The sequence below is a fragment of the Lampetra planeri genome, chromosome 5, assembly GCF_965212315.1.
Source record: "Lampetra planeri chromosome 5, kcLamPlan1.2.h2, whole genome shotgun sequence".
Classification (NCBI taxonomy): Eukaryota; Metazoa; Chordata; class Hyperoartia; order Petromyzontiformes; family Petromyzontidae; genus Lampetra; species Lampetra planeri.
In genome coordinates, this window is record NC_136111.1 from 8,447,216 (window position 1) to 8,460,514 (window position 13,299).

At 50.8% G+C, this 13,299-nt stretch overlaps 2 protein-coding genes across 4 annotated transcripts; one reads left to right on the forward strand and one right to left on the reverse strand.

Moving 5' to 3' along the window:
• Positions 1 to 1,748: 1,748 nt before the first annotated feature.
• Positions 1,749 to 13,117, forward strand: MPI (mannose phosphate isomerase). Of its 3 annotated transcripts, XM_078594321.1 has the most exons (8): positions 1,749 to 1,830; positions 5,832 to 5,959; positions 6,461 to 6,661; positions 7,258 to 7,399; positions 8,723 to 8,905; positions 9,470 to 9,643; positions 10,617 to 10,825; positions 11,147 to 13,117. In XM_078594321.1, the coding sequence occupies exons 1-8, from the start codon at positions 1,815 to 1,817 to the stop codon at positions 11,357 to 11,359; spliced, it is 1,266 nt and encodes a 421-aa protein (XP_078450447.1). In that variant the 5' UTR covers positions 1,749 to 1,814; the 3' UTR covers positions 11,360 to 13,117. The 3 variants fall into 3 exon arrangements, with proteins under 3 accessions (XP_078450447.1, XP_078450448.1, XP_078450446.1); XM_078594322.1 differs by lacking the exons at positions 1,749 to 1,830; positions 5,832 to 5,959 and having other exon boundaries at positions 5,968 to 6,661; positions 8,689 to 8,905; XM_078594320.1 differs by lacking the exons at positions 1,749 to 1,830; positions 5,832 to 5,959 and having other exon boundaries at positions 5,970 to 6,661.
• Positions 3,376 to 4,523, reverse strand: LOC144719187 (ubiquitin carboxyl-terminal hydrolase isozyme L3-like). The gene is given in 4 exon segments (XM_078595086.1): positions 3,376 to 3,739; positions 3,741 to 4,108; positions 4,110 to 4,250; positions 4,446 to 4,523. Coding segments are annotated over 4 exon segments (762 nt in total). The 3' UTR covers positions 3,376 to 3,564.
• Positions 13,118 to 13,299: the final 182 nt, after the last annotated feature.

Consider the following 13,299-nt stretch of genomic DNA (forward strand, 5'->3'; position numbering starts at 1 on the left):
TGAGCTTATACCCGCAAAACGTGACAACCCTCAAGAGATATAACGCCACGCATAGTGCCGGATTAAGCTAGTTCGGGGCCTGTAGTATGTTATAAAGGGGCCCTTAATAAAACAACACAAATATTAAAACACTTCTTTTTTACTTGCATAGTAAAGTAATTGTATTTTTTCATTTGGTATACAGCCAGATAATACAACACATAGCTAACATTAAACACCCAGTCATTCATAAAAGTTGAAGGCAGTATAGTACTTTAGTAATAGAGCAAGTGCGGGGCCCGTAGCATTTGCAGCTACTTGTGTGCCTAGGATAATCCGGCACTGCACACACACATCACTTGTGTATGTTTACAGCAGCTTCTTTCAGATCGTTTTCGTCTTCTCGAATTCATATGGAAATTGTTCTATCCGCGAGCTTCAGTGTCCATCCGCAACTCTGGCAGAGCAGCAGTGTGCTCGAGAACGGAGCCACAGAAGGGGATAACACACAACTGATTCAGAGGGCATTTAAAATGACCTTTACTCCACACCGTGGATGCTGCACTTTTCTACGTTGTTTCCTTCTCACAGCTAGAAATTTGGAAAATGAAGTCGTGGATTATTTGTGCAGCGATTGATGACCAGGTTGAGAACATCAGCTCACTAAAACTTGAGGCCCCACTTTAATCGCAGGCAGCTGAAACCCAGATTTGGACCCAATATATCAGCTTTTCCGGCTCAGCGTACGTGTGTTGAACTTCTATCGCACCGTACGTAGCCAACCGTGCTAATCGGAGGTGTGTCTGACCCTTACGCCAGCTGGTCACCCCTTGTTTCTGTCTTGAACATCCTTAACGCGCGGCCTATAAGAACTGCTTGTGTAATGAAAGCAATGTTGTAACTCTACCCATGGTGTATTCTACTTGTCTTGTGAGGCATTGCCATCACAGCGAAACTCGAATGTCCAAGCTGCCAAGCGAGTACGTCCCTCACCCTGAGTGGGGATCGTCAGTGCAGTGTCGCCACGCTGCAGAGAGTGTGTCAGCTGCTTCGGTGTTGTGTCTGCTGTCAAATTCGATTGGCTCTGCACACGCAGTTCGGGAGTGTTGTTCACGTTGTGTACATGGACACATTGCGCCACATCTACATTAAATGAGATTAAAAACCGAAAGGTTTTGTTTTGGTCATGTAATTCCTGCACCCATCTTTGTGTTTCCCCATGAGTCAATTTGAGATGTTTCACTTGGGTAACGATGGGGAGGGGAGGGGGGGTGGAAGAGGGGTGTGGGGGGGGTGGAGGGGGGAGTGGAGTGGAGGGAGTGGGGGGGTGGAGGGGGGAGTGGGGGGATGTGAGGGGGTCTAGGGGGATGTGGGGGGGTGGAGGGGGTGAATGGGGGGGTGGAGGTGGGGAATGGGGGAGGTGGAGGGGGGTGAAGGGGGGGGTGGAGGGGGGTGAAGGGGGGACTGGGGGGGTGGAGGGGGGTGAAGGGGGGGACTGGGGGGGGGGTGGAGGTGGGCGGAATGGGGGGGATGGAATGGGGGGGTGGAGGGGGGTGAATGGGGGAGGTGGAGGGGGGGAATGGGGGTGGAGGTTGGCGGAATGGGGGGGATGGAATGGGGGGGTGGAGGGGGAAGGGGGGAATGGGGGGTGAAGGAGGGGGACTGGGGGTTGAGGGGGGTTGGAATGGGGGGGGGGGAATGGGGGGGGGATGGGGGGGGTTGGGGGGGATTGGGAGGGGGATGGGGGGGGTCACCGTGTCACGTGGAACGCGCCTGCACGTCAAGGAGGAGGAGGCGGCGTCTCGGCACCGTGGAGCAGTCGCTGCGACTTCGTGATGGAGGACATTAAAGGTGAATCTCTTGCATTCAATAAAACAACTTTATTATTATTTATTATTACGAGTACAATGCTGTGTGTTATCGTTCACATGTGGTGCTCGCAGTCGCGTCATCTGCGCGCCGTTGCATTTGTGAGTTCAGTTTTGACCGAATTCAGTCTTGACCCGTGCAATCGGAGTGCTCTGCCGGAAGAGACGAGGGAGACCCGGCGGAGCGTCTAGGCGACGAGGGGGCTTGCCTAGGCCGCTACGGGATCTGTCTTGTCGAGGCAAATTATACTTTTAACGATTGACAAACATAATTAATGCGCACATCAATACACGCATACACACAAGGCAAAGACAACCCATCGTATAACCTGTTCGGACAAGTGCTGTTAGCCAGCACCACGCCCGGCCGCCTTTGTATCCCCAGTGGCGATGTTCTACACACCGCACCAGCTACTCATTTGAGGCTGAGTCGACCTAGGGGAGGCCAAGCACCGGTTCAGATAATCGGTTGAGATAATCGTCACTGATGTTGGCCGTGAGCGGGAATTGAACTCGGGTCGCCGGGTTCGAAGCGCAGCGCTCTAACCACTACACCACCGTCAACACACACGCACACGTGTGTTGACGTGTGCGTGTGTGTGTACAATACAATGTACATACATACAATGTGCATTTATCTAGCGTCACATCCCAACAACAACAACAGCAGCAGCCGCCGTTCGCCACGAAGTTGGTGGTGGTGGCTGTCACCAGGGCGCTTACGGCTTGCGATGCCTCATCCCACGTGTTGACCAAGCAAAGACTCTTTGTCGGCATCGTCTTGCTAAGTTGTGTCGCAGTAGGAGGGACGATGGTTGTTGTTGTTGGTGTGTGTGTGTGAGAGAGAGAGGTCCCCCATTGAGGCAGGAACGTAGCGAGCTCGGGGAGCAGGGGGTGACTTGCCCCCCCCCTGGTGGCCAAAGCTTCACACCCACCATGAGGTTTGCTTTCAACAGTAGAAACATAACAACACATTAAAACGCGGTTTAAATTAAAGCAAATTAGGGAAATGCTTTAATTTACGTTCCACGTGTTAAATTTCATTGTGGAGCAGCAACGTTTGGCTTCCGCAAAGTGCGCAGATCAAGTGTTGGGGCCACACTTGCCTGATTTCTGCACACCCCCTGAGCTGATCGTGTAGTTAAGCCACTGTTATTGAGTGATGAATTGGCGGTGTAATTGAAGAAATTTGTAGTCGTGACGCCGGCACACAATGGCCTAGCTCTTGCTAATAACGTCACGGGGCTTGTAACGTCCACTGAGTGAAGTAGACGTTGTGTGGTTGTGGTAGTGTGTTTTTGCGGTGAATACACACCGCAGTATTTACCAGGGTGGCCCACCGGAATCGAAGCGTGTACCTCTGCAACGAGTGGCCAAGTTTTTGACGCGGAGGGGTCAGGGTAGGGTCCGTGTCAAGTCAGTCAAGGGCTGGCAGACTCGGACCTTAATCCGTGATCCATACTCCCAAACCAGGTTTTGAAATCAGGACTCCAGGATCCTGAATCCATAACCGGGACTCCTAATAGACTGCAGGTTCTGAAATCTAGGCGTGAGATTCCTGAATCCATAATCCAAACTAGGCTTCATATTCCAGACTCCGGGTTTTGGTATTTGGACTTCAGGTATCTGAATCTAGCATCCTGACTTTATACTCTGGATTCTGGAATTTGGAGTGTCGGTTGTGGACTCTGGGTTATGGCCTCTGTGATCTGGGTCTTCAGGCGGCGCTCTCCTCCCACAGCACAAGAGCAGAGAAGTGGAGATCACCAGTGATGCGGGGGACAAGGGAACGGCAGACCCTTGCAGCGTCCTCCAGCACGGAGTTCTTGCTCAAAGGCCCATGGTCCACCGGGGCTGACTTCCACCCGTCTAGCTCATAGTTTGCCCTCCCACGCCACCAGCGCCACGTAGTGGAGATCCACACTTGACCCCTCGGCCGTCACCTGAAACTGGCCTTGACTCCCACAAGCGAAGTGAGCCTTACGAATGGCCTCGTCACTCTGAAGCCATTCTCCTTGCTTCTGGCGGCTCAGCAACTTCGTCTCCTCAAGGAATGTGTTGAAGGGAGAGTCACTGTCCCGATGCATCGCAGCGTGGGGCACGTTGGCCAGCGCGTGCACGATTCCAAGAATGCCGCGCAGCGTCTGCACTGGCTGGGTTACATGGTATACGTCCCCGTGGGTGGCCGCCCCCTCATCTTCTCCGCAGTGGTGGACAGCTCGGGACAGAGGTAGGACGAGAGTGTGCGTTGGGTGAGAGACTTGCGACCACGCTGCTCCCGTCCAACCTCAGCAGATCCCGCGCCCCCAGGCCCTAGCAGGGGCAGCAGTTCACCACCTCTGGGTTGGATTCCAACGGCATAACACTTTGGTGTGCAGCTATGGCTGTAGAAGACAAAGAGAGCTGCAAAAAGGAGAGGGTAAATACAGGAGATACAGGAAATACAGGAGTAATACAAAGGTGGCCAGGGCGTAGGTGTGCAGTGCCAGGCTAGGTGCACCTTGAGGCCATGTCAAGCGTTGAAGGCTGCTGGCAGGAGATCACAGGACAGACCTATGAGTTGACTGAAATGACTGGCAGATGCGCTCTCCACAGTACCATGTTGCTGCGTTTGTGAGCACTGCTCTTCCCCCCTCCGCTGTTATTGGATGCCTGCCTCTCACGGCCCAGTAGCATCCTTCATGAGCATACTTGCACCTATACCTAACCTTTTTTGGTACCCCTTGCTGTCATATTTGCACTGTATTCTTTAAATTGGTGTGTTTTGTTTACAACTGTTAAATACCTCGTTTATTGGTTGTGCAATGCTATATTCCTGAGCACCATGTACTCGTTTTCTGCAATATAGATTTTTCTCAACGGGATCGTCTGTGTAATAAATAGTTAAGTTGGTACCAGTCATCGGCAAATCTGATTAGCTCCACATCCTTCAATACCACATCAGTCCATCTCTTCTCCAGCCCGTACTGCAACTGTTTAGTCCCCTCTATCTGGCCAAACAGAAGCTGCTTAAGCAGTACACAAACAGTACACACACAGTGCACACCGTACTCAAATCGAATAGTGTCTTAAGAATACGTTTTTACGTTCATATAATATGTATATAATTGGATCCTTTACTGCATTCACTAGAGGCTCTAGTGAATGCGGTACATGATCCAATGGCAAAAATTATTCTGAATTCGAATCGTGATCACGAAATGAAAACGATGAATGGGATTGTGAGGTGGTGGATATACAGACAGGCAGCATAATGGGTGCCCTCATGGTCAAACGATCGCGATGACCGGAGTAAGATTAGGGGCTTGTATGAGATGTGGTCCTTTCAGGGTACACTTGTTATATGCTAGGGGTGAAAAATAATAGAGTACTGCTCATGCAATACAAACACTGAATATGATAATGACACATTACAAGTCAGAATCGGGATCAACCTAACCTACTGGAAACAAGTTTCGTATATTTACTTAAATACCAACTTAATGACGTTATATATTGTGTTAATTCCAAATAACCATTGTGGTAATCATTACATATGGTTAACGTCAGTCTACATTGTAATATAATGATTGACATAACATATACCTTGTGTAAAAGTTCTAGATGCATGCATGAGATACTTCTTAAAACGTAAGCTTAGTTGTGGCTACAATTCAACATTTGGTAACATAATTGAAATGAACACTGCAACGAATCTTGGCTTGGGTTTGAGCTTAGTTTAAGGGGAAGCTGCAAGTTGAATACTAGCTTAAATGTAATTGAGTTGAATCCAAGTTTAGGTTTATGCGTCGCTTAAGTTAAAGGTCTGTGAGTTTCATCTCAGCTTCATTGTGAGCTTAAGTTAAGTGACATTTTTGAGACCAAGCTAAGTTTATGCTTAGCTTTGTTAAAACATGATTCCAGTTGAATGTCGTTTTGCGTTGCTGGGTTGAAGATGGCTGTGGTTGAACGAGCCTGCTTACCACTCCCCGTCTCACCTGACAGTGTTCCCGCTACGCTGCGCCGTGCAGCAGTACGCCTGGGGCAAGCTGGGCCTGGCGAGCGAGGTGGCGCAGCTCGTGGCGGCCAGCGACACCGCCCAGCGCGTCGAGCCCGGGCAGCCCTACGCCGAGGTGAGGGACCATCGGCATCACCGGCAGCGTCTCTTTGGGCGTAGACATCAAGCAAAGGGGGTCGCTGTATGGGCGCGCGTTCCTATGAGCTTCTGCGGCCGTTTGGAACGCTCTTCCTTCCGATATTAGGAAGCCACTGGAGCTATGCAGTTTTAAATTTTGATTGAAAACTCATTTCTTTAGAACGGATTTACGTGTTTTGTTGTCCTTCTCCCGCGCCTTCGATTAGCACGGTTGGATACGTACGTTGCGAAAGATGTTCAACATACATACATACATAGGCGGTGTCGCCCCTTCATATATGTGTGCGGCAGACACAAGGTGGAGGAGGATATGGCTTGGCCTCTTCATATCTCACGCTCGTTTCTCACGATTCATTTTAGACATTCAAGGCTAGAAGAGCCAATACAAATTCACGAGAGAAATGTCAAGCACCGAGCATGTCTGCTGTCTTGTTTAATCTTCCTCCACTACTCTCCCCGGCACTGCCATCGCCGCCAGCTGTGGATGGGCACCCACCCGAAGGGGGATGCACAGATCCGGGATGATCGAGTGCAGCCGCCCATGCTGTCGCAGTGGATTGCAGCTCACCCAGATTCACTGGGGTCGAAGGTCAGGGATCGCTTCGGCGATCAGTTGCCCTTCCTCTTCAAGGTGCTGTCCGTCAACATGGCGCTGTCCATCCAGGCGCACCCCAACAAGGTGAGGCATGGGGCGTGCGAGGGAAGCAGATCTTGTTAGGGAATTCGTAAACGGCAAAATAACTGTTTGGTCTCTTGAGTTCAGGCATCTGTTGCTAGGATGCTATAAATTTCATGGAGAGGGGATGCAACTGGAAATTTGTGAATATAAAATGAGAGGAAAGCATTGCAAATGTTGGCAGGAATGTGAGAGTGATGGGTGGGACAAGTGTCCAAGGTGGCGTAGAGCAGGTTATCGAGACAGCCATTGGAGTGGGACCCAGAATTTTGCAGACTAGGGGAAGACTTAAAGCCACATAGGGGAAGCGATGAGGCTGTAAGATGTGTCCTCTACGGACTTGTTGACTGTATAACAATCTAGAGGGTGGCGATGACAAGACTAAGAACATTTATTCTTGTTCGTCAACTGCAACAGTTTGGGAATCTCTAACAGAAGAAAGGTTCTGATAACAAAGTGGAGTGGCATCATCGGCACTGGCTGAAAGATTTACTCTTGACCGTGGCATGAAACCACCCTGCTTAATAATGTAATGCCTCATTGTGTTGTTGTTGTTGTTATGATCCGTGTATGTATGTTTGCCTATCTCCACCGGGCAGTCTCACGCCGAAGAGCTTCACGCCAAGTTTCCTCAGCACTACCCAGATGCCAACCACAAGCCCGAGATGGCGATCGCCCTCACACCCTTCGAGGGCTTGTGCGGATTCCGCCCGACACAGGAAATCCTGGATTTCCTACATAGTGAGTGATCCCTGCAGTGCTGCGATTGAGAAATGTGCTTCCGGATGCAGCTGTAGCCGTAGTGTTCGTCTGTGCTTTGAGGGTGCGGTGTTGCCTTCTGCTCCGTTAAGGTGAACAATAAAGAAAGCACAAAACGACCTATAAGGTTAAGACGTTATCGTGACCAAAGGGGTCGGAAGTCATCACACCTCGTGATCACGTATCATCCTTCTGTTTCACTTAAATAGTGTCGATGCTGCTCATTTACAACCCTGGTTATTTGAGGTGGTGGCATTGCATTGAATGAACTAACGTTGACGCACCAGCACCAAAATAATCACGTTGCATTTCATGTTAACTGTTGCCAACATCGGATAATGCACCTCTCTATAAAGAGGCATTAAGCGTCGCCTTTAATGCATCGCTGCTGGCTGCTTCCCAAACAGCTGGCGGCAAACATTTTTTTTGTATAATTGAAAAAAAAACCTTCACCCAGTCCATCAGAGGCCACTTGTGGTTAACACACAACGGCCCCCTTTCACTCAGAAGCGGACGTTTCTATCTGGTTTGCATCTGGTAGGAATGGAATTACAGAATATATCCTGTCGCGGAATTGAGAGTTTTGACGCACGTGCGGTAACTTGGCACCCATGCAGCGCCGAGGTTTACACGCACACGGCTTGTTCCCGAGAGCGCCGGGGGTGTGTGCATTCACGGAAACTCTGCGCAACATTTTACAAAGGTCGCTTGCGGGTTTGTGCCGCACTCCCAAATCCCGCTGGCCCGGGTATCGCACTTCACTTTTCTCTCTCTTGACCGGAGCCTCTTTCCCCGTGCAAATCATTAACGACGAGGAGGGGGACAGATGGATGAGGTGCGATTTTAACTTTGTAGGTACAAAAACGATTGTGTAAATGAAATCGTTTGTAGTACTTCATATGGGGCAGTTGACTGTATCCCGAGGCAGACTGCAATTGGTTGTCTACAATGCTCATCCTGGTTTTGGTGGAGCTGTCTGTGGTGGGCTGTACAGGCAAGAAAGGAGGTTGGGGGGGGGGGTTGTATGGTATTGTGCATTGCTCGCCTCTGTTGCATGAATGATGAATGACATAGGCCATGATGTTCTGTCATAGCAAAAACTATGCCTTTAACCTGGATATGTTCTCGTATCCATGTTGTTTCTCTTTCCGTCTGTCATTGTAATTCCAAGCATGCACCTCACCAAGCGTGCCTTCTTTACGCAATTTTAAGCTCTTTTTATCCTGGAACTTCAGCAATAGGCCGTGACCACACGATCGTCCGGTGACGAGGGTACCTCGTGCCGTGGCATTTCTCTGCCCGCAGACGTTCCCGAGTTGCGGGCCGTGGTGGGAGAGGGGGCGGCCGCGGAGCTGCAGGGCGGCGTGGGAGACGACGCGAAGGTGGCGGCGGCGGCGCTGAAACGCTGTTTCTCCGCCGTCATGACGTGCGACAAGCGGCTGTTCGCCGAGCAGCTCGGGGGCCTGGTGGCGCGCATCTCCAAGGACGGTACGGGAGATGGCGCCGGGCGCGGGGGGCACGGGTGCGTGCACGTGCGCACGCGCACACGTACGCACGCACGCGTGCTCCAGCCACTGCAGAAGGTGCAGATAGAATAGGTCAAGCGCTGTTGTGATCGCAATCACAATTGGCGACGTACGTTTGAGAGCGCTGAGCGATTGCCAAGAGGCGTAAAGGAAGATGAAACGTAAAATACAATTTTTTTTACCGCTCGTCCTGTTGAGAAACTGAGTGGGGATGAGCGCCTCACCTACACTCAATGGGCAGGAACTCATGAGGACTTTGGCTAATCTGTGTCATAATGTCTCTGTGTGTGAGTGCCTTCGTGTCTTGGTGTATGTGTATTTGTGCCTATCTGTACCTAAGGCACACAGTTTTATCTTGCAATATGAAAGAACAAGAGTGTTCCTCACCTGGCCGAAGCATCGTGGTTATGTGATCACCAATTGGCAGTAGCTGGTGGTGGTTACTGCGCGTGCCTTACGCCTGCGTGTGTGTGTGCGCGTGCTCACGTGTGTGTGTGTGCACGTGCTCACGTGTGTGTGCCCACAGTCGCCGAGGGCAAGGACACCTCATCGAGTCTCGGGCCCCTCCTCCTTCGTCTGCACTCCCAGTTTCCCGCTGATGTCGGCTGCTTTGTCATCTACTTCCTCAACCACATCACGCTGCAGCCCGGAGAAGCCATGTTCCTGGGCGCTAACGAGCCTCACGCCTACCTGTCCGGAGGTGCGGCTCTCGAGGTCATACCGGTCGCCGGGTCACGCAACAGTTAGAGAGCTTGGCAACCAATCAGCGAGGTCTTATTCCAGCAGTGGATAGAGGATAGCTGCTGCTGATGATAATGATGATGATGGAAGCTGAAGGTAAAGAGTTCTGCACTTGGTTGAGCTGGGCGTGGTGGTGCATGCCTGTGATCTAACTTCTTGGATGTCAAGGGTTGGTGGATCACGCTGATTTATACGGCTTCCACAACCTGCTGGCCTCTGTGAAGTGGCCAGGAGATGGCGGTATGTTGAGCTTGTTTGTGAAACCAAGCCGTGTCGACGTATGAAAGTTCATAGTGTGTGTCGCGAACCTACGGGCCCACACTTTTCAACCTGGCAACACTGCTCCAATTTTAGCGCCCTTAATCACAACGCATTTGAACTTTCACGTAATTAGTGGACAACGCTAAGCTGCGTGCCAACGTGTGGCCTGCGAAAGGTGTGTTTAGTGGTTTGGTCTCTCAATAATCCAAAGGTTCCCTGCCCCTGATGTCAACACTATATAGATCCAAATTGTGTTGTGTGGACTTTTAGTTGAAACCCGTCTTGCTGTGGTACTTAATTGTTTATTCTAAGAGACATTTTTCTCACCCCTGCCCCCTTTGGGGGATGGACAGAAGTTAATAGTTGCCCCGCGGGACCTTTGATGGGAAGTTCACTTGGCGCGCCTGTAGGCCCCCCCTACCTTTGTACCTCTTCCCTTATCTTACCCCCACCTCCCATATAATAACCGATGCTCCACCAATCTCCTCCGCCCATCTTTGGACCCGGGAGTGCTGAGTTCGGGGCGCGCCTGTAGGCCCCCTTGTTGCGGTCTGTACCTTCTACCGGGGTTCTTGTTGTTTTGCAAAAGCAAAGAAAAGAGGGACACTTTTCCCTCTGGCGTTTGTCATTCAACATTGACCCGGGACCGCCCCCGCGTGACACCGACGCAGACTGCATCGAGTGCATGGCGTGCTCCGACAACACGGTTCGCGCGGGACTCACGCCCAAGTTCATCGACGTGGACACGCTGTGCGGCATGCTGCACTACGCGCCGGCGCCCGCCGCCTCCAAGCTGTTCCCGGCGCGGCCTGACCCCTCGGACCGCCACGCCCTCGTTTACGACCCCCCCGTGCCGGACTTCACGGTCATCCGTATCGAGGTGCTTGCCCTCGCACTGATTCGGCGATTTAATAATCGATTCGTCTGCCGTAATTCGTGCATCGGATTGTGCCCTTGAAGCTCGGATTATTTTCGATTCGCATATGTTGTATGCCATGGATTTGTCAACCTTACGGTCACGAGTGGTACTAAGTAAATGAATGTAATTGTTACGTACGTAACTCTTCAAAATAACATGTAACCGTGAATCAATGGACATTGTGGCACGTGTAATGGTGCAGTTTTTATTTGCTCAACCCCCCTTTTCGCTCACATTCTCCCCTCCATTGCCGCTACCCCCCCCCCCCCGCATCTCTGCCAGGTTCCGGCTGGCGAGCGTTCGTACACATTGCGCGCACTGGACTCTGCGAGCATCGTGCTGACGGTGCGGGGCGAGGCGCAGGCTCAGGCCGCGGGTCGCGCCGTTGCGCTGGGCCGAGGGAGCGTGGTGTTCGTGTCGGCCGGCGAGAGCGTGCCGCTCACCGTGGGGCCCCAACACGGCCTGCTCATGTTCCGGGCCTGCGCGCTGCTCTGAGTCGCACACCATGCGTGTGTCACCCCTGTGTGTCGCACGTGTGTGTCGCGTGTGCATCACGTGTGTGTCACGTGTGCTGTGTGCCTGTGTGTGACACCCGTGTGACGCTTGTGTTTAAAGTTTATGTGTCGTGTGTGAAATTTGCGTGTGGAGCGGTTGGCACCATCCACACTGTTATAAGTTCTCGTTCAGCCAGGGGGCGCTGTGGTGAGCACTTGCAATCGCAATCGTAAGGATTGTGACTTTCAAATTCCCTGCGTCCCCTACTTTCGAGCCAAGCAGAGTGCAGATAAGCATCCACTTGTTATTAGTATTAGCAACTGTTTATCCACACTACGGGAAACATCTTTCATGTGCTCGAATGAATAGTGATCATTGCATGGCAGCATAACCATATGTCGCCGAGAGACTGAATGCAATAGATAACAATGAAGTAAAACAACATTTAATATGATGATGGGGGTTTTATTTCGTGGCAGCGATCGTATGAGACTATCAACTCTCGTGACCTGGCAATCCGGTTTAGTTACGGAAATATGAACCCAGGATCTCACCCTGTGTTTCCATTGCCGTGCCAGCAAGGCTCCGCTTCTTGTGCTGGTGCTGTGGCCGAACGATCTCACTCCCCCGGCCCTTGCCCTCCTTCATCCCCCCTTGTCCCCTCTTCCCAATTGCAATATTGTTTTCCATCAACATTCAATGGCTTGCCTGCTTGAATTGTCTCGCACTATCCCAGGCAGTCATATTTAGAAATGTTTGAAGCGTCCTACGTCGCATCTCCTTTCTGCGTCGATCCCGTGAGTGTGCCCACGGGCAGTTCACCGCAGCTTGCTTGGCCGTGTCAGGCTGCCGTGGCCATCTGCACACGGCCCATTGGCCCGGTCCATGAACCGGGACGGCTCGGTTTAAAGTGGTCGTGGGAATGCAGCATCAGTTGGTGCCCTCTCACGCGTCTCTGCTATTTGTGTTTTAGCACTACTGAGCCACCTGCAATCGGCGTCAAGACTTTCCCCATCTCTTGTGAAAATACCAAGGGGGGCATAACAACTGGACTAATTAAGTTACGTGATAATTATTTATGAAATGGCACACTGTGCAGTACTTGCCTGTCAACTTGCGACCAAATTACAGTTTGGAAAGTCAAATGTATGGGTGGTTGCAATGGGTAATGTTTTTAGCTGTAACCAGGTATATAGTCGCGTTTTAACAAAAATAAACTCGCCACATTTGTCATTTACACTGCCTTATAACTGGAATACATCTAATAAGCTAACGTGCATAATGATCCTTCGGAATTTCTGCCGTCAACATCTGCACCAAGGACCGATGCAGATTTCACTGACCACTGGTGTTAGCCATCGCTGGGAATCGAACTCGGGTCACCTGGTTAATAGTCCAGCCCACCAACCACCGTGCCATTGTCCAAATGTAATTATGGGCCACCCTGTATATTTCCTTCCGTGATGAGGCAAGTGTTTATCACACGTGCGGTGAGTTTTTGTGTTTCTATGAAAGGGTATTTCACTTGAAAAGTGAGTGCATGCCACCAATGAAATGTTTGCAGACGCACTTTTTACATGCAGTGCATACACGAGTTTACTTATTTATTCCAAGCTATGAGTACGGTACTTTACCTAAGGGTACTTTACCTACGCGTGTTAAATTAAAAATCGTGTTGGTGCAATCGAAAACATTTGGGTTATAACCACTTTTTGAAATCCTTTATCGTTTTCAATAAAGTTCTTGTGCAGAACCGCGCATGATGGTTTCATATCCACCGCTGGGAGTGTTCTTAGTGCAGTGCGCATCTTATACACAACTCTGCAGTGTAATTGTATTGTTATTATTCTTGAAGTGTCCATCTGGGTGTAACTATTGTAGAACACTCAAGTTCACTGAAGGTGACGAGTTCAAATCCCCGTTTGGGCTGGACTTCACCT